This window comes from Helicoverpa zea, chromosome 1 (assembly GCF_022581195.2).
Source record: "Helicoverpa zea isolate HzStark_Cry1AcR chromosome 1, ilHelZeax1.1, whole genome shotgun sequence".
Taxonomy (NCBI): Eukaryota; Metazoa; Arthropoda; class Insecta; order Lepidoptera; family Noctuidae; genus Helicoverpa; species Helicoverpa zea.
In genome coordinates, this window is record NC_061452.1 from 2890317 (window position 1) to 2916230 (window position 25914).

Below are 25914 nucleotides of genomic sequence, written 5' to 3' on the forward strand. Positions count from 1 at the left end.
CTATTCACTTCATCAAATTGCTCTCTATTCCTATCAACTTTGAAAATGAGAGATGTATCGTCTGCAAATAATACTATATCACATATATTTTTCAAATGGAACTTTAAATCATTTATATATACTAAGAATAAGAAAGGACCTAAAATAGAACCCTGCGGCACGCCTAATTGATACTTCACAACATCCTATCAGAAACTTTCAGACGGGTCAAATTCAAATAAAACTAAATAAATCCATCACTAAACATTTTATTTTACAGTAACAACTTTCACACTCGCATACAATAAGTAGATAATACTTATTACAATAACCGTATAGTACACTATCATAATATTCCATATATTTATGACTTTAGCCAAATGGCACGTGACCCTATACAGCTTTCAGAGTCAAACACATTACTTAAACAAAATAAATTCGATCATAGGCACTTTGATCAACCTCTTTACTGCAGAGACATGGAGGCCTAGTTCAGAAATAATATCTTATTGTTACAGTATAGTTAGTAAGTTTGTAAAAAAGCTAAGAAGGAAGACAAATCCTAAAAGGATTGAACAGAAAATTAAAGATTTATTCTTATTATACAAAGAACAAGTCCGAGGCAGAGTCAGTAATCGAGCAACGAATCATAGATAAATTACAAATTGAGATTATAATAATTTAAGCTGAATTGTTCCAAAATCGAATTCCCATAATTCCTAATTTAAAAACAAAAGTGCAATTTAAAAACATATTTTAAAATTTGGATTCAAACGTGATTGGTCCTTGGGTAGAAGAGCGTTTGTGTGACGCGTTGTGATTGGGCCATTACGAATGGCGGTCGGTGAATGGTCAGCATGAGCATGACTTTGTGGTTCCATCCCGACTGTTCTCGCCGTTAGCGATCTTGTGGTCAAGCGCGAACTTGTCACCATCCCTGTTGTCGTTGCTCTGGAGTAGTTTGTCGTTTAATAGGATCTGGAAAATCAAAAATTATCCATAAATAAATTGCTGAGTTAGAAGGCCTCTTAAATGTTATATTGGTCTATTTTATAATCATGGATCAATAGATAACAATCTTAAAATTGCAAGACTTCTTAGAGGGTCTGCGATAACTAGTCTTTGTCTACGTCTATTCTAAAATTCCCACGCCTACAAGATGCAACATGATTCAAAAATAGATGTTATCCAATCTAAACAAAAACTAATCATATAGTTTTTAATCTTACCAATTAATTTAAAGCGCTAATCATACATATTATATTCAAGGCTGCAGGACTAAAAACTAGAACCGCTTTTTTTTTGAAATTCAGTCAATCAAAACTTATATTTTTGGGCATGCTTAAAACTGGCTAACATTGGTATTACCGGTAATGTAAAGCAAAACTGTGGTAATTCTGGTTGTCTCAACGGCGGATCCAGGGGGTAGGTCACAAGGTCATGACCCCCCCCTGGGCCTGGTTCAGGACCTAAGAGGACCAATAATTGAAATGGTTAAACACGATGTTTTATGTTTTTGTTATAAGTATAAGATAATTTTTATTTCGAGTGAACAGGTAGATACCTACATAGTTACAGGTAGAGTAGTTTTGCTGAAGAATTCGTGCTCGCAACGCTCGCTCTCTATTCTTTATTTACTCTTTATCCGTACCCAAAACGAGGAAGCGGGACCCTGTTACTAAGAATCCGCTGTCCGGGTTGTCTACATTACATGCTGTAATGTATTAGTCTCATGCAGGGCCGTCTTAACCTAAGTGCAGGGTGTGCGAATAACCCGGGCGCCTCGATATCAGGGGCGCAGCGAGACGCCCCACCACCAGGAAATTTCGAAGAAATTACACCCGTTGGATAAGGAAGTTCCACATTGTATCATGATACTGACAAAAAAGTCGCCTTCGCTTTGTTGGATTGATCATTTTGATTATTTTTTTTAACTTTTAACATCCTCCAACTAAGTGAAAAAATGCTAGCTCACTACGCTCGCGAGTAAATGACTATGTCTGTAGGTACTGTATTTCTGATTGTTTATTATTTTTATTGACGCACCGAATCAACGAACACAAATGGCACTCGCTCTAATCACGGTTCCTTTTTAATTGTACGTAATTCCCAGTCTGATTTGTGAGTCTTCAAACAAATAATTTTAAAAAGTTCGCGTTCGCTGCGCTCGCGGCTACTTGTTGCTTTACAATGTACTTAATCAGGTGCTTTTGTGTCGTAGGGTCAAAAAATTTCGCGCTCGCTCCGCTCGCGCAATATTATATATGCCTTCCCTTGATAACTTCATAAGTCAAATATAGCAAAAAAAATATATTTATGGGGTCCTCAAAAACAAAACAGTTTGCGCTTCCGACTGCTTGTTACTTTACAGCGCTTTTTAAAACTTATGAACTTTTTGTGTCCCAAAATTAAAAAATTTGCGCGCTCGCTTCGCTCGCGCGTCTCGACTTTCATAACTTAAATCTGGCCAACAGTGAGCCTAAAATTGAGCCTACGATGATTTGGAAACATTTTTTCTTAGTCCTTTACCTACCAAAAAAGTGATTTTCGTTCGAACGTTCTTATTTATATTCCTTGTAAAGTACTTCGATCAATATGTACTACTCAAAATCTTTCAATAGATACATAGGTGGCGCTTGGGTGATGATTGCACCCAGGCGCTACATAAGCTAGACGGCCCTGATCTCATGAACATCGCGCTTTCTTGTATTTGTGCTGTATATTTGTTATACATCAAGAAAGCGTTTTCATCTACTTTTAGTCCTCGAACTGAAAAAAAATTTTCGCGCTCGCTTCGCTCGCGCTTTTTTCAGTTTCGCGCGTGTGTATTATAAATACGAGAAATTGCGTTCACTCTGCTCGGGCCATTTTCTACATGAAAACACTTTTCTTAAACATTCGTAAAAATTTCGAGCTCGTTACGATCGCGCTTATTGTATTTATACTACTACTTTTAATATTAACAGATCTATACGCTACAATATAATATTTTTTGAGACTTGACCACGACTGTGTGACCCCCCCCTGGCGCCGAAGCTGGATCCGCCCTTGGGTTGTCTATTACGAAAATGCTACCGTAGGAACATTTTACATCATTAGGCTCTACTATTATTAATTTTTAAACTCGTTTTCGAAGACCACGCTCATAATTGAATAATAATATGGTCCGTAGTTTAAAATTTTTGGTCACACACGTCATTCTGGCTCGATAGAAATTATTGCACAATATTTAACTAAATAAAAACAGTTCCCACTATTTTAAAACAATCTATATTAGGCGTGGTTAGAAAAGCTTATGTCAGAGCTATGTCGTAAAAAGCTGATTAACATCAAAATTACTTAAATGAAGATCGTTCCGAAAATAACCATGGTTACAAGTATGGAGGTTAAATAACAACCATAGCCATGACCTTTAGTGTAATACATGAAGATTTCAACAACGGAGATAATTTCAAAATCATTATATACCATTTTTCTTTTACCTATAGTCATTATATCATTAACGCTAGAGAGAGTCAACAGACGGTTTTAAGATGTACGCATCAATTTTTTTTGTTTCAGATTGATATTTTGCTAACATGGCAAATGATAATATCAATAGTTAAAATCCAAATAACAAGACCCAAATCGGAGAATAGTTAGAAAAGCCTGCAGAAGTGTCAACTTTTAACCAAAGCTTTTAACCATGAATTGTATCAAAAACAATCAAACAAAACAAATGCTATCATCATTCAACAACAGCAATAGGCCTATAATTTGTCATCAGATACACCCGTTCGTCGTTAAAAGCTATATAAACACATATTTATCACGGCTACAGCGACCATTAATATTCCCGCCTACCATGGTGGCAGGGAAATAAAAAACCAAACTTGTTACCGAGTATTGCGTAACATTAAAGAACCTACCGGCCGGACTTCAAATTTTATGAATATTAATTCGGAATGGTAAAAAAACTTAATGTCGGCGGATTAAATAGCCATTAATGAATTGAAATATAATTTGGGCTTTAAAATTTTTATCAACTGATATACTTTGAAATAACGGCTGGCATATGTATGAATGAAATCCTTAGATATACTCGTATTATAGTAAGGTCAAAAGCTTTACTGTTCATTCAGAAATTAAATGAATCTTTGGTAAGCCGACATGCCCGAATTACTTGATATTTGACCTGGGACTTCACCATAAGATGACGCAAACTGAGGAACACATTGTAATCTACAATGGTGAATGTTGGTGAATTAATATCAATTCAATCAATTCAAAATATCAAAAAAAAAAACAATTGTGACAATGAAGCTTAGAATTCTGATTCTAAGAAACTACAAATTTGTTAAACGACACATAAAACTTATTTCCCATAATCTCAATGAGAACACGTCCAAGGGTCATATTGCACAATAATTAAAAAAACGTCTTCCAAAAATGTTTTACGGTCAAAAGTTTCCGTAGTTCGGTATGCGGCAGAATAACCATAAACTTTAAACTAATGTTCAAGATAGCTCTATACCGGTTTGGTAGAACGAATCAATGTTGAATTTATGGTATGTATTCATTTGTGTAGGCCAAAACTATCAATTTAAAGCTGTGAATGTGACGGTCTATTTTATTTTATGGCAATAATTTTCGAAATGTCTGTGTTTATTGATTTATTTTTTATAACAAGTAAAAGTTTTCAATGATTGGATAAATATGATAAATTGATTTCAAATGAGCTTTTGATAAACAGCTTATTTAGGAAAGATTTATAAACTGTTAAGGTGACAAGAAATTTTACAGTTATTGTAATGTAACGATGATTTGATTTGACAGTTATCCATAGTAAATCATTAAAAAAAAAATCTCGCCTAAAGCTGCGGCAAAACGGCTCTAGGGGTTCCGCAAGGTACTATATTAAGACCAATGTTTTTTTTTTATAATAAATTGATTGAATAAAACCTTACCTTATTAACTAGTGACCTGGCCGCCTCCTCAATGTTGATGTTTTCTTTGGCGGACGTCTCGAACCAACCAGCGAAGCCCTTTTCGCGACAGTACTCCTCCATTTTGGCTTGAGAGTTCACTATGCCTTCCTTTTGTTGGTCGCACTGAGGAAGAATAACAACATACATTGAATTGAATTTGTTAAAGATAGGCTAGATTTAAATGAATAAAACAAAGTTAAATTCATTTATGAGTTTCAAGGACATCTATCAATCTAAAAATAATGAAAATCTGGAAGATTATAAACAAGCTCATAAACTAAACTAAAATACATTATTTGTACAACATAATATGTAGTTATTGGAAGTTTAACTCTCAATCTTTCTTCTCTGTGTGAGAGGAGGCCTGTGCTAAGCAGATGGAAAGGAATATAAAAAATGCTGACGATAAACTTGGGAGTTAAATTACATAAAATAGGGCAATTTTGCTTAACCCGGTACTGACTAATTCAAAATAGTCCTTGAAAGCACAACTCACTTTATTTGCCAGCAATATACAAGGTATGGGTGATCCATCGGGCAGCTGGACCTTAGCGTCGAGGTCGTTCTTCCACTTGACCACGGCATCGAACGTCGCAACCCTGGACACATCGAACACTATGAACGCTCCCACAGCCTCCTTGTAGTATACGCGGGTCATGTTGCCGAAGCGCTCTTGACCTGATCATTGAAAAAAATGAACAATATTAGACTTACACTTTATTTCATAGAAGTTTGATTCTATTTGAGCTACTACTGTTTTAATGATGATGCCTTCCTATCGTTGGGGCTTATTATAATTTGTACATAAAACGATTTCAACTGTTAGGTATATGTTATATTTAAGTAACACTGGTACCCATATCTCTACATAATTCATCTATTGAATTTAAGCTCCCACACAACCCCTACAAAATATGTATTCCCAAAAGAAACTATCTTCGATACGACCGTGACGGATGAGGAATGGTACGAACCATTACATATTCTTCATTTACACTTAGATAATAAACAACAAACACATGAAGAACAAGGCGATGAACACTATGCAAAGAGCAAACACATTGTTAAAACTAGCAGAATCTTCATCCATTTCAAATAATGTATTCTATTCTATTCTTGGTTAATGGCAAGTGATTTTCAAATAATGTAGTTTATTGAATAACGATTCAAAGGCTCAACTGACAATATACCACTGACACTAAACAGAATTGACAATAATTGTGAAATTTGAAAAAAGATGAAAAAGTCCAAAAGGTTCGAATTAAAACAAAAAGGATTTATTTTATGATTTAAACCAAACCATTGATAAAGTTTTGAAAAGTATTGACAAGAAAATAATTTTGATTTTAATATACATAACTAGCCGTTTTTCCGCGGTTTTACCCGCGTCCCGTGGTAACTACTGCCCGTACCGGGATAAAATATAGCCTATGTTACTCGTGGATAGTATAGCTTTCGAATGGTGAAAGAATTTTTAAAAACGGTCCAGTAGTTTTTGAGCCTATTCATTACAACCAAACAAACAAACAAAGTTTTCCTCTTTATAATATTAGTATAGATATTCCATGAATTAAATTATTTTCTCACTAGAATGATTTAACAGCAACTCAAGGGTACAAAAATGTGAAGGGTAAGAAAAGCTACTCAACGGTCAACTCGATCGAACCATAGACTTCAATTGACCTTCATCATGCTAGGTTTATCATTTAATGGGAGGAAGTAACTCAATGAGGAGGGCACAGGTCCATTCTTATCTAGTAAGTACTGGGAACATTCTCACTAATGGTTTCCATTCAATACGTGCAGGCCCGCCGCTAGTTGTTAGTTCGCCCGCGTGCAAAACTGATTATGCCGCCCTACGACTACATATTATACTGGGTTTTGTCAAAAAAAAAAAAAAGAAAATTTCGTTAAGATTATAAAATACGTATTTTAATCAGGTACAATAATTATATTTGTTTACTGAAGTGTAAAACTAAGCAGCAAAATCATTACAAAAACTTAACTCTTCTGTGTAGTGCGCCTGGTGCGATGTAAGAAGGGAGAAGTAATCGTAAATAAGCGCGAGCGAAGCGAGCGCGCAAATTTTATAGTTTATGGTCTGCAAATGCAATGTCCTTAAATGATCTTATGCAGCGCCCTCGTGCAAGTGACCCCTATTTATTAAAAAAAAATGATTAATAGTTACCAACATATGTATATCAAAGTGCTTAAAACAGATTATGGGTAACTCAAAGTAACGAAATAAATATCTTTGATAATGTTTAAATTTAGTAAAAAATGTTATTTATGGTTTTTGGTGGGTTTCCCGTTGAAAAAGTCAATGCAGAAAACCCACTCCATATGTAAGGAAGTGCGAGCGAAGCGAGCGCGAAAATTTTTCAGTCTAAGGACACAAAACAAATAAAAACCACTGTAAATTAACAAAGCAAAGTCAAATAGTAAGCTATGCACAGAAATGAAGTGCAAACTGCAAATGTATACGAAGCCGCGAGGGAAGCGAGCGCGATTTTTTCTTTTGAGTTTTCATGAAGTAAACATGTCATAAAAAGCCATAACGATCGTGCGCGAAAAATGTTTTTTCGGAATTGAATGCCTCAACAATTAAACTAAGATAAATCGTGATATCTGACATGGAGTCGCGATCGCAGCGAGCGCGAATTTTTTTGGGGATGCAAAGGATGAACCCGTCAAAATTGACAGGACACGACCAAAGCGAGGGCGGCTTTTTCTGAAAGGACAATGCCAGGGTCTGGGCTCATAGTTTGCCCAGCAATGGGAGTAGTTCCAGGGGGTTCCTTAGTGCACTCTGAACACGTAATGCAAATATTTTTGAAATCGCTCCCTGGGGTCCCGAGGAAAACCGGTTCAAATATTCTCCATGAAGAGTCACTTTACAAGGCCTGAGCCATTTGCCCAGTGGTAGGAGTGGTTAGAATAGATTCTTTACTTCACTCTTAACAAGAAATTAAAATATTTTTGAAATCGGTCCCAGGGGTCCCGAGAAAAACCGGTTCAAATGTTCTCCTTAGATAGTCACTTAACAAAGTCTTTGGCATTTGCCCAGTAGTGGGAGTGGTCAAAATAGGTTCTTTACTTAACTCTTAACATGAAATCCAAATATTTTTGAAATCGGTCCCTGGGGTCCGGAGAAAAACCGGTTCTAATATTCCACATGAACAGTCGCTTTACAAAGCTTGTGTCATTTGTCCAGTAGTGGGAGTGATTGAAATAGATTCTTTACTTCACTCTTAACTCTTAACAAGAAATTAAAATATTTTTGAAATCGGTCCCAGGGGTCCCGAGAAAAACCGGTTCAAATGTTCTCCTTAGATAGTCACTTAACAAAGTCTTTGGCATTTGCCCAGTAGTAGGAGTGGTTGGAATAGATTCTTTACTTCACTCTTAACAAGAAATTAAAATATTTTTGAAATCGGTCCCTGGGGTCCGGGTGAAAAACCGGTTCTAATATTCCACATGAACAGTCGCTTTACAAAGCCTGTGCCATTTGCCCAGTAGTGGGAGTGATTGAAATAGGTTCTTTACTTCACTCTTAACATGAAATTAAAATATTTTTGAAATCGGTCCCAGGGGTCCCGAGGAAAACCGGTTTAAATGTTCCACATGAACAGTCTGTTTACAAAGCCTATGCCATTTGCCCAGTAGTGGAAGTGGTTGGAATAGGTTCTTTAATTCACTCTTAACAAGAAATCAAAATATTTTTGAAATCGGTCCCAGGGGTCCCGAGAAATTAATCTGATAAGACTTTTCTGCCAAATAAGTCTTACTCATATGTATATTGTCAATCTCAATGCTCAGGATCTCGCTGTCAGGATCCAGTACTGGAAAATGTTGGAATGGGTTTTTTTACTGTGATTTTCAAATAAATTCTAAAAGCGTTGGATTCTAATAAGAACTGACAATGATTTTCTGAAAAAAGGTAATTACCGCAATATTTTTGAATTTATGGTTTAAATCTACAAGGCGCCTGCGCTATGAGCTATCTTCTAAAAAAATCTTATCAAGACGAATAAAATAAGCTCGAACATGAGGTAGTTAGTAGATACCGTTGAGGAGTTCCCTCGTCTCTCTGTCGTCTCCATTGTCAGGTCAGATCTTAACCTTTACAGTTTTGTGGTGTCTGAGACATATACCCGAATGACAAGGTTTTACTCGATATGTGTCTACAATTTTCGAGAGTCGCTCCCGATTTTTTTTAGAGATTCCATCACCAGACCCTGGGCCGGATGACAAAGGAACCATTGAGGAAGTAAGCCCTTTCAAACAATAAAATAATTGTTGAAATCGGTTGGTAAACGACGGAGTTCTGCACGTATAAACGTAAAAAGAATACAAATGAATTAAGAACCTCCACCATTTTTGGAAGTCGGTTAAAAAAAAGTTGTCGTGTACAATACCTCGTATTTGTCAATGAATATAATTCATTTCAATTAAGGTAATAAAAGTGGAACAGTTAAGAGTTCGTAAGCTTATTTTATGTAATATTGAATAATAGTCAAACCATTTTTTCTCAGGACTCCCGGGATAGATTTCGAAATGCTTTGGTCTGGGACCTAATATAAGCCTATGGAACATAATACACTATGCAGTTACTGTGGGCAACACTTGAGCCCAACTTCCATACAAAGAATAGCATTGTCCTTTATTGCTAATCTACTCATCTAATTTCATTAAAATATTTTTATTACGTAATTATAGTTTAATTTTGCCGTATGGTTTAATTTTGCCGCCCCCTAAATCGTGCCCTTTATTTTGAAAACGATCTTTCAACAGATGCAACTGAAACGGGCAGTGTAAGTAGGTAATATTCTTAGCGCTATTGCTGTGTTCGGAAATATTGAAATCAAATCATTGGTAAAAAGATATTGTATTTTTTAAATATTACGTGATAAGTCGCTCGATTTGCCGCCCCCTAGGACGTGCCGCCCGCGTGCGGTGCACGCCCTGCACGCCCGCTTACGGCGGGCCTGAATACGTGTTAGCCATGTAGTAGTGTAGTGACCAATATACGGTTGTCATAAATAAAGAGATACATCGCTTTAACGATTGATTGACTCCAACTATGAATAAAGATGCAACAGAAGTTAAAGTTTCTAACAGCGGAGGATCTTGCCCTCAAAAAAGGTAGTTACATCTACCCAATATGATTAAAAATTGTCATTAATTAAATTCAGGTACATAAGAGAGTATTGTAGAACGAATACAGACGGGACATGGAAGATTTACATTAGGGAGTAAATAGTATTCCAAATTGTTATGCTTCCATTAAAAACTCACCCGCAATATCCCATAGCTGCAAACGAATGATAGTATTCGCGTCCCAGTTCAATACTTTCAACGCGAAGTCCACACCGATGGTTGCTCTGTAATGCTGGCTGAAGAATTGGTGCACATATCGCTTGATGATGGACGTCTTCCCAGTTCCCAGTTCTCCTATCACCAGGATCTTGTATAGATGTTCCCGACGCTCAGCGCTCGGGGATGCGTGGGACTGAAAGAGAATGGAGAGGGAAGATATTAGATTGGTCTTCTAAAACGATGATTAAGTTTGCTTAAGTTTGGAGCCATTTGATGCGCTGACAGCCGCTACAGCGATGTAATCTATAGAAATGGAGATAATAACTGAAAAGTAGCATAAAACAGTTACAGTAAGCATGACGTATTCGTTCGATTCCGATGCAGGTATAGATTTACGGTATGTGAAGTCTGTCAATAAGACTATTAACGGGTACATCAAGTGCAGGCGTGCAGTTTAATTCTATAGGAACTTCACAAATAAGTAGTAACAATTAAGAATCGCTCATCAGCTCAATTGGCAATCAATCAGTAATGCTAATACTTGTTGCAGTGCATAGTAGTTATTGCTTCTATTTTTACATAAGACAAGTACGAGATGGTACAAGAAAACTTTAATTTAGTAAAAGATGGTAGTTTCTTAAAGTGCTAATTACTTTCTCTACCAGGAAAATGGAATATGTCATAGAACCTATATAAAATGAATACAAACAAATAGGTACGATTCCTTGAATTTTATCTCAGTTGACAATGTTTACTTGAATGAATAAATTATGTGAATACGTATGAAGAAATGACGTCAGTCGTTTCTCACTGATAAAGGAGAAACCTGAGACCAAACAATTAATGTCAATTGGAAAATGATAGCGAAGGCGACCGATCAAAATAAGATGAATCTTTTTCAAACATGACATGATAAATAAAACATGCCATCTTTATCTCCTAGGTACCTAATCAATATCAGTAGAAACATAGATTGAAATACTCTTGGCATCATCTAATCTGTTGATTCTTATAAAGGAAAGAAGAAAAACGAGGTTGTTATAATTCTACTTGGTGAATCTATAACCCTACAATGTGTAGTAAGTAGTTTAAACATTCCACTTCATAAACCTTCAGGAGGATTTAAGAAAAGCTTATAGGGTTAGTAAACCCTCTAGATAAGAACATGGGCGTACTGCATATTTGTGTTTGTCCTTATAAACGAAAAGGTGCATGAGGTGCATCTGGCTCGTTGCTACATGTAGTTTTCGTGAACAACAATTTTGTTGAAATGTCGTCATTCTACAGTTCAAATTCTTAATAGGCTATAAAGTTTGACTGACTTTTTCCCAAGGGCGGATCCAGCTTCGGCGCCAGGGGGGGGTCACACAGTCGTGGTCAAGTCTCAAAAAATATTATATTGTAGCGTATAGATCTGTTAATATTAAAAGTAGTAGTATAAATACAATAAGCGCGATCGTAACGAGCTCGAAATTTTTACGAATGTTTAAGAAAAGTGTTTTCATGTAGAAAATGGCCCGAGCAGAGTGAACGCAATTTCTCGTATTTATAATACACACGCGCGAAACTGAAAAAAGCGCGAGCGAAGCGAGCGCGAAAATTTTTTTTCAGTTCGAGGACTAAAAGTAGATGAAAACGCTTTCTTGATGTATAACAAATATACAGCACAAATACAAGAAAGCGCGATGTTCATGAGATCAGGGCCGTCTAGCTTATGTAGCGCCTGGGTGCAATCATCACCCAAGCGCCACCTATGTATCTATTGAAAGATTTTGAGTAGTACATATTGATCGAAGTACTTTACAAGGAATATAAATAAGAACGTTCGAACGAAAATCACTTTTTTGGTAGGTAAAGGACTAAGAAAAAATGTTTCCAAATCATCGTAGGCTCAATTTTAGGCTCACTGTTGGCCAGATTTAAGTTATGAAAGTCGAGACGCGCGAGCGAAGCGAGCGCGCAAATTTTTTAATTTTGGGACACAAAAAGTTCATAAGTTTTAAAAAGCGCTGTAAAGTAACAAGCAGTCGGAAGCGCAAACTGTTTTGTTTTTGAGGACCCCATAAATATATTTTTTTTGCTATATTTGACTTATGAAGTTATCAAGGGAAGGCATATATAATATTGCGCGAGCGAAGCGAGCGCGAAATTTTTTGACCCTACGACACAAAAGCACCTGATTAAGTACATTGTAAAGCAACAAGTAGCCGCGAGCGCAGCGAACGCGAACTTTTTAAAATTATTTGTTTGAAGACTCACAAATCAGACTGGGAATTACGTACAATTAAAAAGGAACCGTGATTAGAGCGAGTGCCATTTGTGTTCGTTGATTCGGTGCGTCAATAAAAATAATAAACAATCAGAAATACAGTACCTACAGACATAGTCATTTACTCGCGAGCGTAGTGAGCTAGCATTTTTTCACTTAGTTGGAGGATGTTAAAAGTTAAAAAAAATAATCAAAATGATCAATCCAACAAAGCGAAGGCGACTTTTTTGTCAGTATCATGATACAATGTGGAACTTCCTTATCCAACGGGTGTAATTTCTTCGAAATTTCCTGGTGGTGGGGCGTCTCGCTGCGCCCCTGATATCGAGGCGCCCGGGTTATTCGCACACCCTGCACTTAGGTTAAGACGGCCCTGCATGAGACTAATACATTACAGCATGTAATGTAGACAACCCGGACAGCGGATTCTTAGTAACAGGGTCCCGCTTCCTCGTTTTGGGTACGGATAAAGAGTAAATAAAGAATAGAGAGCGAGCGTTGCGAGCACGAATTCTTCAGCAAAACTACTCTACCTGTAACTATGTAGGTATCTACCTGTTCACTCGAAATAAAAATTATCTTATACTTATAACAAAAACATAAAACATCGTGTTTAACCATTTCAATTATTGGTCCTCTTAGGTCCTGAACCAGGCCCAGGGGGGGGTCATGACCTTGTGACCTACCCCCTGGATCCGCCGTTGCTTTTTCCATTAGGATTCTATCTGCGTATTACAGACTCAATCAGACCTGAAGCATTTGGTTGTCAATAGGTACGCGATATGATAGATGGAGTAGGTAATAGAACTAGCGAATCGTAGGCGAATTCAAATCTTCCTGACCTTTTGATATCTGATGATAATATAGTTCAATAACTACCTATACATTGTAAGTATGGCAGGCCCTGATTATACTAGCTTTCCCTGCGGTTCCATCCAAGGTCCGATTGAACCACTTTCCGCCCCCGTGTTAAAACTGGCCAATGTCTATTGCCAAATAATTTAGAGCTATCATTCTACTCTCAGTCTACTGTCTACGGCTCAGTGGTTTTGGAGTTAAAGTGCGACTGACAAACAAACTTACTTTCCCATTTAGTATCAGTAAGGATGATTGTTTTGACTGATATTGCGTAAATTAACTATCTAGGTCTTAGTCTCGCTATCTTTTGTAGTAAGATAAGAGAAACATAGTTGCCGGTAATCAAGCGTAAACATTGCATTGTTTTGTTGGCACTATTGATTCAATAAAGGTTGAGGAAAATTAGGTCTTATTGTGATGTATTTCCTAATATCTGTTTGTTTGTTAAAAGGCAACTATCTTATTGGCACAGTTAGCTTTCTATTGTTTGCTAAAGCCTGAACCTCGCGTAGATTATATTGCTAATTTTACTATTATTTCCGTTTACACAGGTGCAAAAAATTAAGTTATTTTATTAATATGTACCTAGTCATTAGCGTCGTGACACAGTTAAGCAGTGATTGTATAACTAATTTAATGAGACCTCATATTAATTACTGACTACAATATGATAGGTATCCATTACCTAATTGGAATACTATTACTCGTATAATTTCGCAAAAAAATAATTAGAAGGTAGAATCTCTATTACAAATTGTGACTTTTACAATAGACTGGTTATGTCGGTACTATATTATGAAATATTTATAAAGATAGAAATATATGTGCAAATAAGTAACACTAGTACCTAGCATGCGAGCGGAAAGTAGCCATGTAAAAGTATATAATAATCTTATTTACCAAACTGTTTATCTTAGCTAGTAAATGTTATGATTCGTCATATCTAAATAGGTATTAGTATGGCACAGTTACAATTATAAGTGGCTTTTCTACAACTTTCCTTATTTTAGACTTTAGTCAATCGGGTATCCTTAGTAAAAATAGGGTCTCCACTAAACGTTATATGAATGAGATAAAATATAAAACTTCTGTAAATTAATTAACAGAAATAAATAATGTTTAGAATTTTTCCTTTATAATAACTCACACTACTACTGGCTTTCTGCTTGGGCGACATCTTCAATCAATAAGAAATCCTCTGGACACGCAAGTCGTCAAGAAACACAGAAGTAAGTCCAAAATAATGAATCACACAACCGATACAGAATATTCTCGATTTCGTTATGTTTATAACACATCTCACTTTGAATAATTAACTGTCTTCACTCATCCTCCATTTATAATATTAATAAAAACTTTTAATTTATAATTTCTAAAGTCGAATAAAAAAATGGGAAGATTGCCGCGTCTTCAATTTGAATTTGGAACGCTAATAAACAATTGTTTTTTTTTTTATCAGACCACGGACCTAATCGTTCAGCTTTCGAATACAAACTATGGAGTCGGTCCGATGACCAGCAATTTATGAAGTCGCGTCGAGTGGCTGATACCGCTTATCGGCCACCTGATAACGACAAGTATTTGTCATTTGCACTCCTTGGCCAGTAACCGATCCGATATTTGTGTCGATGTGATAAATAAATTGCCTTTTTTTATTTTCCGGTTTTTTTCCCTTGACCTGACAAGGACATTTCTGTCGTTCTACATTTTATAGATTCCTTAAAATAGACTAATCATTTAGTATGTGAACTTGTAAAAATATTGCTACTAGGAGTTTTTTGCGCCACTTCTTCCCAACACATAGAAAGTGGTGAAGGGTTTTAGGGACGTCTTTGTGTCTTTTTGACGCTCAAAAAGTGCTGATTTTCAGCCTAGTTTGATAATCGACATGAATTTAATATTTGGTGACTTTGATTTAAAAATAAATCTAGTTACTAGGTCGAATTCTATAAAAATATGATCACTTGATATTTCCCCAGATACAAATACAGGTGTTATGATTTAAAATATTGTCTAGATAGGTAAATGTCAAATGTCTGTGTTATATCATACAGATGATATAATCAAGATAAATAGATATTGATAAAATATATCACTGATTGTAATCATTTTATCAGCATTTATAAAAGAGATCCTTGTTGTATCTGACTAGACGACTTATCTTTATAGAAATCTTTCTTCACAATAATAATATGCAAATCATAAAATATGTAATAGTATACCGATTGAATTGAGATTCATCTATTTTACACGCTTTTTATTAGCTTCACCTGTATGTTTGTAACCGACTTCTTTGGGCGCGATTTTGACCCACTTGAAACGGCCAGATTTCGTTCAAACTTTGTAGATTTATTGAGGACCGATGACAATACAATAATTTGATAAAATAATTCCATTTTTAACCGACTTCCCAAAAAGGAGGAGGTTACACATAAACATCGATTACTCCGAGGTTTATAGACCGATTTACGTGATTCTTTTTTTGTTCGACTCGAAATAGCTGCCAGTTGGTCCCATAGTCATCAGGTCAGGATCTGATGATGGAAACCCTGAGAAATCGAGGGCAACCTTCAAAAGTTGTAGGCATACATAGGGTAAAAACTTGACACTCAGGTGTACGCCTAAAAGCACTATTCAACTGTGAAGATTTGGAGCTGACTTGATGATGGAGACCAGAGAGGGTCGAGGGAATTCGACAACTGAATATGTAAACTACCTCGTGTTTGGGCTTAAATTATTTGTATTGACAAGACCTTTGCAACAGTGAAGGTTTGGAGCTGACCTGATGATGGAGACCAGAGAAAGTCGAGGGAACTCGACAACTGAATATGTAAACTACCTCGTATTTGGGCTTAAATTATTAGTATTGACAAGACCTATGCAACAGTGAAGGTTTGGAGCTGACCTGATGATGGAGACCAGAGAAAGTCGAGGGAACTCGATAATTGAATATGTAAAATACCTCGTTTGGACTTGTATGGATAGTGACAACTATTCATATCACTGTAAAGCTTTAAATAAATAACCTTTTTACAAAAAAATTAAACCGACTTCCCAAAATACTAAAAAGCAAAAAAAAAAACTAATTTTAGGTGCATCGGCCTAGAAGTCGGTGGCAAAATTAACTTAGTAACATCCATTAGACACCGACTTCTAGGCTTTTCAATTTGCAAAATATGATTTTTGTTAATTGATATAATTTTCATCTATAGTCGATAAGGTAAGAAAATTAATTAAAATTTTCTAGATTTTTTCTCTACAGTCGATAAGGCAGGACTCGATGTTAATTTTTATTTCCAATAATTATCTTTAGCAGTTTTCTGTAATATTGACAAATTTTTGTATACTAAAGAGAATTTTAATTCTACAAAACAAATAATAGTTTTAAAACAAACTAAAAAGTAGAAAATAAATAATAGTTTTAAAAAAACACGCTTTTTATAGAAAAACGAACCAAAAAATAGAAAATAAATTTTAATGAATTTAAATTAAGAAAACAGTGTTCAAAATTTCAATGAATATAAATTAATAATAGTGTGAATACAAAAAAAAATATTTAAAAAAAGCGTGGGGTGCATGGTGTCAATAGTTATAAATATTTTATTTATTTTTAGAATGTACCTATTAAAGACCGTCATTCTTATTCTTTTTAAAGTAGAATTCAGTTGCCATAATTGTTTTACAGTAAAAAAAAAATATCTTCTGGCCCAAGCACTCAAAAGAGCTATGTTACAAAGATCCTGATACACATCTAGATATCATTTTCTATGAATTCTCCGAGATATTGGTGCAGTCACATATTGTCAGCGAATGCACATTGCACAACCGTTGGAACCGCGACGCGGCCGCGGTAAGTCTAGCCAGGGTATAGAGTTACGTACACGCATCAACGACGACCTCCGACCGACTGGCACTGGCATGCCACAGGGAATGGCATATCAATATGGCATTATGACAGTTTGAGGTTTAGGGTTAGAAGTTGAGTGAAAACTTTTTGCTAAAGCTTAGGTTTGGTAGAGCTACTTCCGACTCGAGTTGTTTTAAGAAATAGCTACTTTCACATCCATTATTGGAAAGTCTTTAAAATTATGAGGTAATTGCAATTTTGGCATTTTTTTAATTTGTAAGTAATTTTAATTTCTTAGTTATGCAACATTTGTAACTAATAGTTGGTAGTTAGTAGTTGGTACCATTAACTAATAATTCCAAGCCACATTCCTATCAAATTCTGTAATCCGTCATGAATCATCAAAATCCATTACGAAATCATTAATTTTCGTACCTAATTCTAAATTGATATTAGTGTAAGTAGTACTTACACTAATACTACACTATACTACCTAAGAATACCTACATAATTTTTAAAAATAAAATAAAAGTGAAAGTCGTAAAGGAAGTGTTGACAAACTATCGTAATCCCTAAAAACATCACTTCCTGCTAACACATATCGATTTCAGGAAGCCATATTACGGTGCTAATTGAACCATCAAAATTATCAAAACCATTAAACTATATTTCCACCTCATGGATAAGGTTTCACTGTGACCCACTGCACTATGGTATAATTTGGGTTTTTGTAGTGGCAACATTTAAAAGTAATACATTCGAATACAGATTTTTTTTTTTTTAATTGCGCCATTAAATATATTTCAGAAATATTAAGTCTTATGAAAAGGAACCAACCTACCTAACATCTATAGAAAGAGAAAGAGGCAATGAAGAGGAAACATTATTTCTGGTCATGTACCCTAAAGGCTGAAACTGTTAAACCGATAATAAGAAAATTCCTTTCATACTGTTCAGTTTGAAAGCTCTATTACCGAGTTAAAGGTCAAATCAGGTGATTTCAAATGTTAGCTAACAGAATTTTACCGAAAGGTACGCAAGAAAGTCTTGTTGTCCCGGAAGTATTCGAGACGCATGATTTATATACTTTTTTACGTAAGACAACCAAAATAACATCTCGTCACCCACAAATCTAAAATTAATTCAAAAGATAAAATTAGCATTAAAAGTAAATAATATAGAGATACATATGCAGTTAACATTTGACAGCTGCAGTAAAGACGTATAATCCTACACTGTTATGATGTAGTTTTATCGAAATAAAAAATAAACGTATATTCAAGTTGTTGTCTACATTCGGAAAACTCCCCTACCATATGGTTCTGCCGTTGTCTTAGAAAAAATATGGCTGGTTCATAATTATTTGACGTACACGGATAAGATTATTTTTCTAACCAGCTTGTATTCACTCGTTTACATTGGTCTAATCTGGAGTATATTCAGAAAAAAATAAACGGGTTCAGATCCTTTCATAAGAATCTACTTACATCTAGGGCTGCCATCCGTCCGGGTTTCCCCGGATTTGTCCTCGTTTGGAGGCCGTCCGGGGGGCGTCCGGGCGGGGTTTCAAGAAGTGTCCGGGGAAAACACACCGGGGACACTTTTCATGTGAGGAAGCACCTCATTGGATTTAAGTATATGTTAATAGTAAATGGATTACAAATTAGGTATTATTTTGTTTAAAAAAAATCGTACTCGTTCGGGGAAAAAATGCGATTTACGCCAAATGTCCGGGTTTTTTATATGTTTGTCCGGGTTTGGCGAAATTCGAGATGGCAGCCCTACTTACATCTAACTTGGGAACGATTAAACTGAACGAATGTTGTTTTTAATTTTTTTGCCAAAGTTATAAGTTGTTTGCAATTTAACCTGAAACAATTTATGGTGACGTGACTTACAGAATGCTATCACAAAACAAGTGAACTACTATCCTACTGAAAAAACATTATCAATTGAAAAAAATACAGCACTTAACTGTATAACACGAACATCAGACATTGCCGATGTATAAAATGTCAACGAACATTTTAGCCTCTGAAGATAAATTCTCATAAAAACACAACACTCCTTACTGTAGGCAGTTGGGTAACAAGACGAGACATTCATTCAAATAACTTAGCGACCAATTATGTTAATTTTACAAAGGCTTGTTGAAGATTTTCTGGAATTATTTTGTGTGGGAACAGATTACCTATTTCCGTTGTAAAAGATGCAAGATTTTTATCAAATAACAGTAAGTTTCATTGATAGTGTGGTAATGGACTACTAAGCATGGAATTATGCATGTTGCGGGACCCTACAAATATTTACTAAAATAAAACCGCGTAGGTATATGATGTATAGTCGGTGACACCAAAGGTTGACCCACTTGTCACGGAAAACAATTAAGCAGTAGGTACTTATAATGCAATTCGGTTAAAATATTTAAAAAGATTGAATAAACTATTGCATTTATCATCGACAACTTATTAGGATAATACTAAGTACTGTGGATTGCGAACATTCAGTTAGGGGTAGTAAACTACAAAATTGCGGAAGTATGAAAGAGTATGAAATATATTCAGGACTGTACACCATTGCAATCAAAACCTTGTTAATTTTAACTTGTGCGGTAATTGAATAGAGAATACAGGAGTACTTAGCCCAAAATTAAAATCTTTGGTAGGTACTATTACATATTTTTTCATATAAACTAAAGTTTAATAATGGTTGTGAGACTTAATACCCAGTTCTAGACTTGGAATGCGTTACATACTAACAACTAACATTATTACAAATTACTCCATTAAGAAACTCGATCAGAAAATGTCAACACGGTGTCACATATGAAATAATAAACACTAATCAAAATTATTAAACTTGAAGAAATATGACTTTTAAATAACAAACACAAGGAAATAAATAGAATTGATGTGAATATCAAATTCAGAAAATAAGGAAAATGTATTGAAATAAAAGTTTTTGTTTCAATGTAGGAAGTGGTAAAGGGTGGAGGCTGTCTTTTGCCACGACGCGACGTGACAATCGAAAAGTGCTGACTCATCAGCCTAATTTTAATAAACGTTTTTGAGTTTAAGTTTTGTTTTGAAGTAGGCATATATCAGCCAAAAGTAAGAGTTCATTTTAATCCGATTGAAAAAATTCCTTTAGATTGTATGGAACGTGAATGAAACCGAGGAAACAGTTAACAGGTACCTAACATAAATATGCTAATGAGCATTAAAAAGGTTTGACTTTTGTAGATAACAGGTTGAACAATAAAATGATTGTGTAACAATCCTGTTCGTTACCTTAATGTTATATTATTAACATTTCCACTACTATGTCAATTCATTATTACTAAGCATTTTTCAATAGAAAGTTCATTCAAAATAAGTCGTTAACATTTTTGTTATTTTGACAATAACTAGGTTCTATTGCACTAAGCCTCATGTTTTTAATGGAATTATATTCAAGAGTTTGAATGTGATGAAATCTTTCAATATAGGTAGTTTCTGTATCTATTTATTCCCACACTATTGTACTGCAAAAATCTACTTCATTCCTAACAAATTATAGCTATTAAATTCTTGACCGTTATTTGAAGCTTACTAGTTTGAGATAGGCACCTACGTGTTTTCCGCTTTTATCTCCGTCCTTTTCTACCCCATATCTTGCATCTCTCTCGCACACCGACCAGTTTCACTCCCCACCAGGCAGGAGGCGACGAGTGTTCTCGGCGGCCACAGTTCGTCATTGGCGTCTTGTTTTCCGCCCGAGAAGGTTGTCTAACCAACCGCTGTAGTATTTCGTTGAAAAATAAACTCAGTGCTCTCGCAGAACACAGGTGAGTTTATAATATTTTATACAATTTGTTAACGGTTTTACCGTTCGATATTCGATTTTGCGAAATCAAGTGTTAATATTTTGTACATCTACCCCTTTTTTGTCACGAGTTTCTTCCGTGTACTTTTTTTTCAGTAATTTGTTTTCAGAATGAGTGACTTATAAAGCAAATACAGATGCGGTAAATAATAAAGCTACCACAGCCCGTGCACGTGACTATGGAAAAGAAAGCAAGCCCGAAGTTCCTAAGGCACCTGTGGCCCTAGTTCAATCCTGCAAGGCGTTCAACGGTTTGACAAAAAAGAATGGTGTGAGGTGCGGTCCAACCAGCATCTCCTTAGTTCGGACTGATCACTACCGCACTTGAAGAGGGCTGATGGTGTCAAGAAAGCTTTTCGGCCTTGAAAGACTTGGTACGCTCCCCTCGGACTACCAGTAAGTCTGTTAGCCACCTCCCATGGGGGTCGGCTCATTATCACGGCGTGTGATGGTTTTCGGCCTTGAAAGACTTGGTACGCTCCCCTCGGACTGCCAGTAAGTCTGTTAGCCACCCCCCGTAGGGGTCGGCTCATTATCTCGGCGTGTGATGCTTTTCGGCCTTGAAAGACTTGGTACGCTCCCCTCGGACTGCCAGTAAGTCTGTTAGCCACCCCCCGTAGGGGTCGGCTCATTATCTCGGCGTGTGATGCTTTTCGGCCTTGAAAGACTTGGTACGCTCCGCCTAGGACTGCCAGTAAGTATGTTAGCCACCCCCCACAGGGGTTGGCTCATTTTCACGGACCCGCGCAGGGTACCAATCTTGCATGTTGCGAGACGCAGCATCATTACAAAGTGGGGACCAGTAAGTATACTAGCCACCCCCCACAGGGGTCGTTTCATTATCACGGACCCGCGCAGGGTACCAATCTTGCATTTTGCGAGTCGCAGCATCATTACAAAGCAGGGACCAGTAAGTATACTAGCCACCCCCCGCAGGGGTCGGCTCATTATCACGGACCCTCGCAGGGTACCAATCATGCATGTTGCGGGTCGTACCATCATTGCAATCTACCCTCGCAGGGTGGCTTTTTGGATCGACTTTCGAAGAGTCGCCATTATAACCTTCCCTCGAAGGGAAATGGTAATCACACTCACGCTGAATGGCGTGTGACGCAAAACTCTAAAAGCTCCCTTGGGATATCACGAGTAAATTACAATAGGAACCATGTCCAACAGAGGAAACAGAAAGCGTCCAGGACCGCAGGCGGACTTTGATGCGTCCAACAAGGCACGTAAGTTATGACTTTCCAGGCGGGTTGCCTAACATTATATCAAGACCAATGGAAAGAAATGGGAGCTCCGCCTTTCTTGTCAAAAATAATAACTGGGTATCGCATACCATTGGCCAAGAGCCACCTTTGATAGATAATGCCAGATTTGACCAGAGAGTCCAAAGAGATGGATGTCGTCATATCCCAAATGATAAAACAAAAAGTTCTATTGATAGCTGCAAATTCTGCCAGCTTTCTTTCCAATATGTTTCTTGTGCCCAAAAGGCGACGGAAAGAACCGTCCAATACTCAATCTCAAGGTTCTCAACAAGTTCATAATTACGGAACCCTTCAGTTTAATAAATGTTTTTCGGGTGCTAGAGTTTCTTCAGAAAAACGAATGGCTGTGCAAGTGGATCTCGCCCAGGCTTACTTCTACCTTCCGGTAGCCGGAGGTCACAGACATGTTCTTCGACTAGTATACAGAAGAAGACTGCTTCAGATTACGTGCCTACCATTTGGCTTAAGCACGGCACCCAAGACCTTCGCCACAGTGACCAATTTGGGTGGCTCAAACTTTGAAAACTCAAGGGTTACTTATAATTGTGTATCTCGATTTTCTGGTGGCTCACCAAGATATATTTGCCTACTTTGGGATCATTTGCACCACGTTTTGGATGGCAAGTGAATAAATCGCAAGCATTATCAACAAGATAATGACAAAACGCACTACGTGACAAACAGCACGACAAACTTAGAAGACCTGCATAGCTTGATAGGACTTTTAAACTTCGCAAGTTTTCGTTGTTCCATACGGCAGACTGCATTACCGGGCTCTCCTCACTTTCCTCAATGCAGTGTTGAACAGCAATCTATACCTACCCTATTCATGGAACCGTGAGCCAAACGGTGAACAAACCATAAAAAGGGTTCTTATAAGTCACGATTGAAGTAATGATCATATTTTATAAAAATAACTACGAAAGTAATATACTGACAACATTAGAAATGATATTTTAGAACGATGTCTGTGGAACTTATGCAATCTTTTCAAACTTATTTGAAATCAAATATGTATAATAAAGGCCGTAAATTATTTTCTTAATTTTAATGAAATATGTAGTAAATCGTTTACATGTAAAATGAACCTAGAAGTCTTGACTGTCATACATAGAACCCTACTTAATTGAAGACCACGATACTAAGAACATTTTACATAAAAATGTGACGTTTTTGTCATCGGTCGGGTTATACCCACCATTTTGAAAAAGTGTCATTCTTTGGTTACATTGTGGGCTCACGGCTCGGTGAATGGAGTATAGCAATGTTGAACCTACCAGCAGATGCCTTAGCAGATCTAAAGTGGTGGCTGGTCAGCTGCCACCAAACCTTGGATATTCATTCGCCACTTCCCTGTCACCTTATAACCACGGACGCCTCCGATGTAGGATGGGGGCACAACTGAACGGAACTCCCGTAATGGGTTCATGGAACGAGAGAGAAAAAGGCTTTCACTGCGATCTGAAAGAGATGCTTGCAGTATTAACTGGAAAATCACGGCAAGTTGCTAAAGAGATCAACAGCCATTTTTCAATGCAAAAATGGGACTGTGGTGTCATATCTAAGAAATCAAGGTGGCACCCGATCAAGGAGCCTACCGAACTTGACGTACAGAGTATTCAGTTATCTTGAGCTGTATCAAATCTATCACGTCGTGAATCATATACCAGCCCTATTCAACAGTCAGGCAGACCATCTCTCCCGACACAAACCTCCACCGGAGTGGCATCTTGTATCAGCAGTGGACCTACTTGCCTCGAAGCGAGCCCAGGGACACATAGTTGTGTACTACGTGCCCCTAGATCTGAAGGACCCGAAAGCGGGGTTCCACGATACCTTTTTCTCAAGTTTTGACTTACCCGCTAGCATGGGTATTACCGCCACCTTACCTTATACCGTAGGTCCTCAGTCATCTCAATTCAGGAACGGGAGTTAATCTCATAGTAGTTCCTTCGGTGGCACCAGGTATTTTGGCGAGCAGATTTGAAGTCCCGATCATTAGCAGTACCCTACACACTGATGAACCTCGAGCAGAAACCGATAGACACAGCAACGGGGATACCCCCTGCCAAGGTCAGGGAAATGGGGGGGGGGAGGGACAAGGAGTCTCTCCGACTGAAGTCTTCTTCAATCCACACGCAACACTTATCAATCAGCTTGGAGTCGATGGTTAAATTGGGGCGAAAAGTATGAAATTGGATCCTATGAATCCTTGAATCCCTATTTGGACCTATACTTACCCAATTTTTAGCAGACTTACACATAGTAAATAAACTAACATACAATACTATTTTATTACACAAGTCAGTTATAGCTACACTATGCAATGCAGAAACCACTGGAGAGCTAGGTTCACACGTTCTAGTCGGACACAATTTAAAATCAATAGCGCTGAGCAAACCTGTTCCCCGGGAAGCCGTCCATCTGGAATAATGACCAATTGGTAACCTACTTAAGTGCAGTAAACGTAGACGAGAATAATCCATTTGCAACTTCCAGGCACACTGCTGCTCTTTCTTTTGCTAGCTTGTTTCGGAAAGGCGAGTCCATGATCTTTCCTTGCTTGCAATAGACCCAGAACATTTCAAAAACAACAAAGATAATTTAATCTTATGGCCAGTCTTTGGCTCTAAGACCGACAGTTCTAGTCATAGGCAGTCGGGTTGTTGTTTGATGGATAATCAGGAAAATATAAATCTAAGTCCAGTGTATTGGGTCAGAAAGACTAAAGCCTTGTTAGAAGATAGACGGACATCGGCTAATTCCTTAAATTTATTTATATCCGTTAGAGGCCAACCAAAGGCAGGCACCCGAACGATGATGCGGGTGGATTAAGACATTGTTAAAAGAGGCAGGAATAACTACAACCCCAGGAAGCTTCCACTCGGCGGTAGCGTCAAAATCTGCGTTGACAATATACTTTTGGACGATATATTAGCAAAGGGTAATTGGCGATCAGGCAATACATTTGCCCATTTTTACAGAAGGGAAAGATACCCACTAAATAGAAGTAGCAAGTTATCTCGATTATTTAATTAATCCAGCTGATTAATGTCTATATTTTTGTTACTATTGTAATTAAGAAGTATCGCAATGTTTTTGTTAATTACTATTAGAAAATGAAATCATTTTTGCTTTTGTTCTTGCATCTCTCTTTTAATTTTTATTACTCATCCTTCGAGCCCATTTCCCAACTATGTTGGGGTCGGCTTCCAGTCTAACAGGATGTAGCTGAGTACCAGTACCAGTTAACTTTGATTACATTAGTATTCCAGGACGCAATACACATACTTACATGTGATTACTCGTGTACCTAAGTACCTATTTACATACACAATTTCATTGTGCTTTTGCTCACATTGGCGTCCACTTCCACCAGGCGATAACAAACACGTCTCAAACTAGTAAGCTTCAAATAACGGTCAAGAATTTAATAGCAGCGTTTTACCTGAAATAAAACGCATATTAAATACTTACCTTATTTGAAGCTTACATTTTAATTTCTGCCTGGTGTTTTCGACTCAATGACGAACTGTGGCC

The 25914-nt window shown here is 37.0% G+C and overlaps 1 protein-coding gene across 8 annotated transcripts in view; it reads right to left on the minus strand.

Moving 5' to 3' along the window:
* Positions 1 to 232: 232 nt before the first annotated feature.
* Positions 233 to 25914, minus strand: part of LOC124630225 (ras-related protein Rab-32) — a 39221-nt gene continuing 13539 nt past the window's right edge. For 6 of the 8 annotated variants that reach the window (XM_047164015.1, XM_047164022.1, XM_047164030.1 and 3 more), the window contains exons 2-5: positions 10245 to 10458; positions 5443 to 5624; positions 4926 to 5069; positions 233 to 957 (exon numbers count right to left, since the gene is read on the minus strand). In XM_047164015.1, the coding sequence (XP_047019971.1) occupies positions 832 to 957; positions 4926 to 5069; positions 5443 to 5624; positions 10245 to 10458 (666 nt within the window). In that variant the 3' untranslated portion in view covers positions 233 to 831. Of the gene's footprint in view, positions 958 to 1347; positions 1449 to 4925; positions 5070 to 5442; positions 5625 to 10244; positions 10459 to 14539; positions 14891 to 25914 lie in introns of those variants that run through there. The other 2 variants (XM_047164041.1, XR_006984401.1) reach the window with 2 other exon arrangements.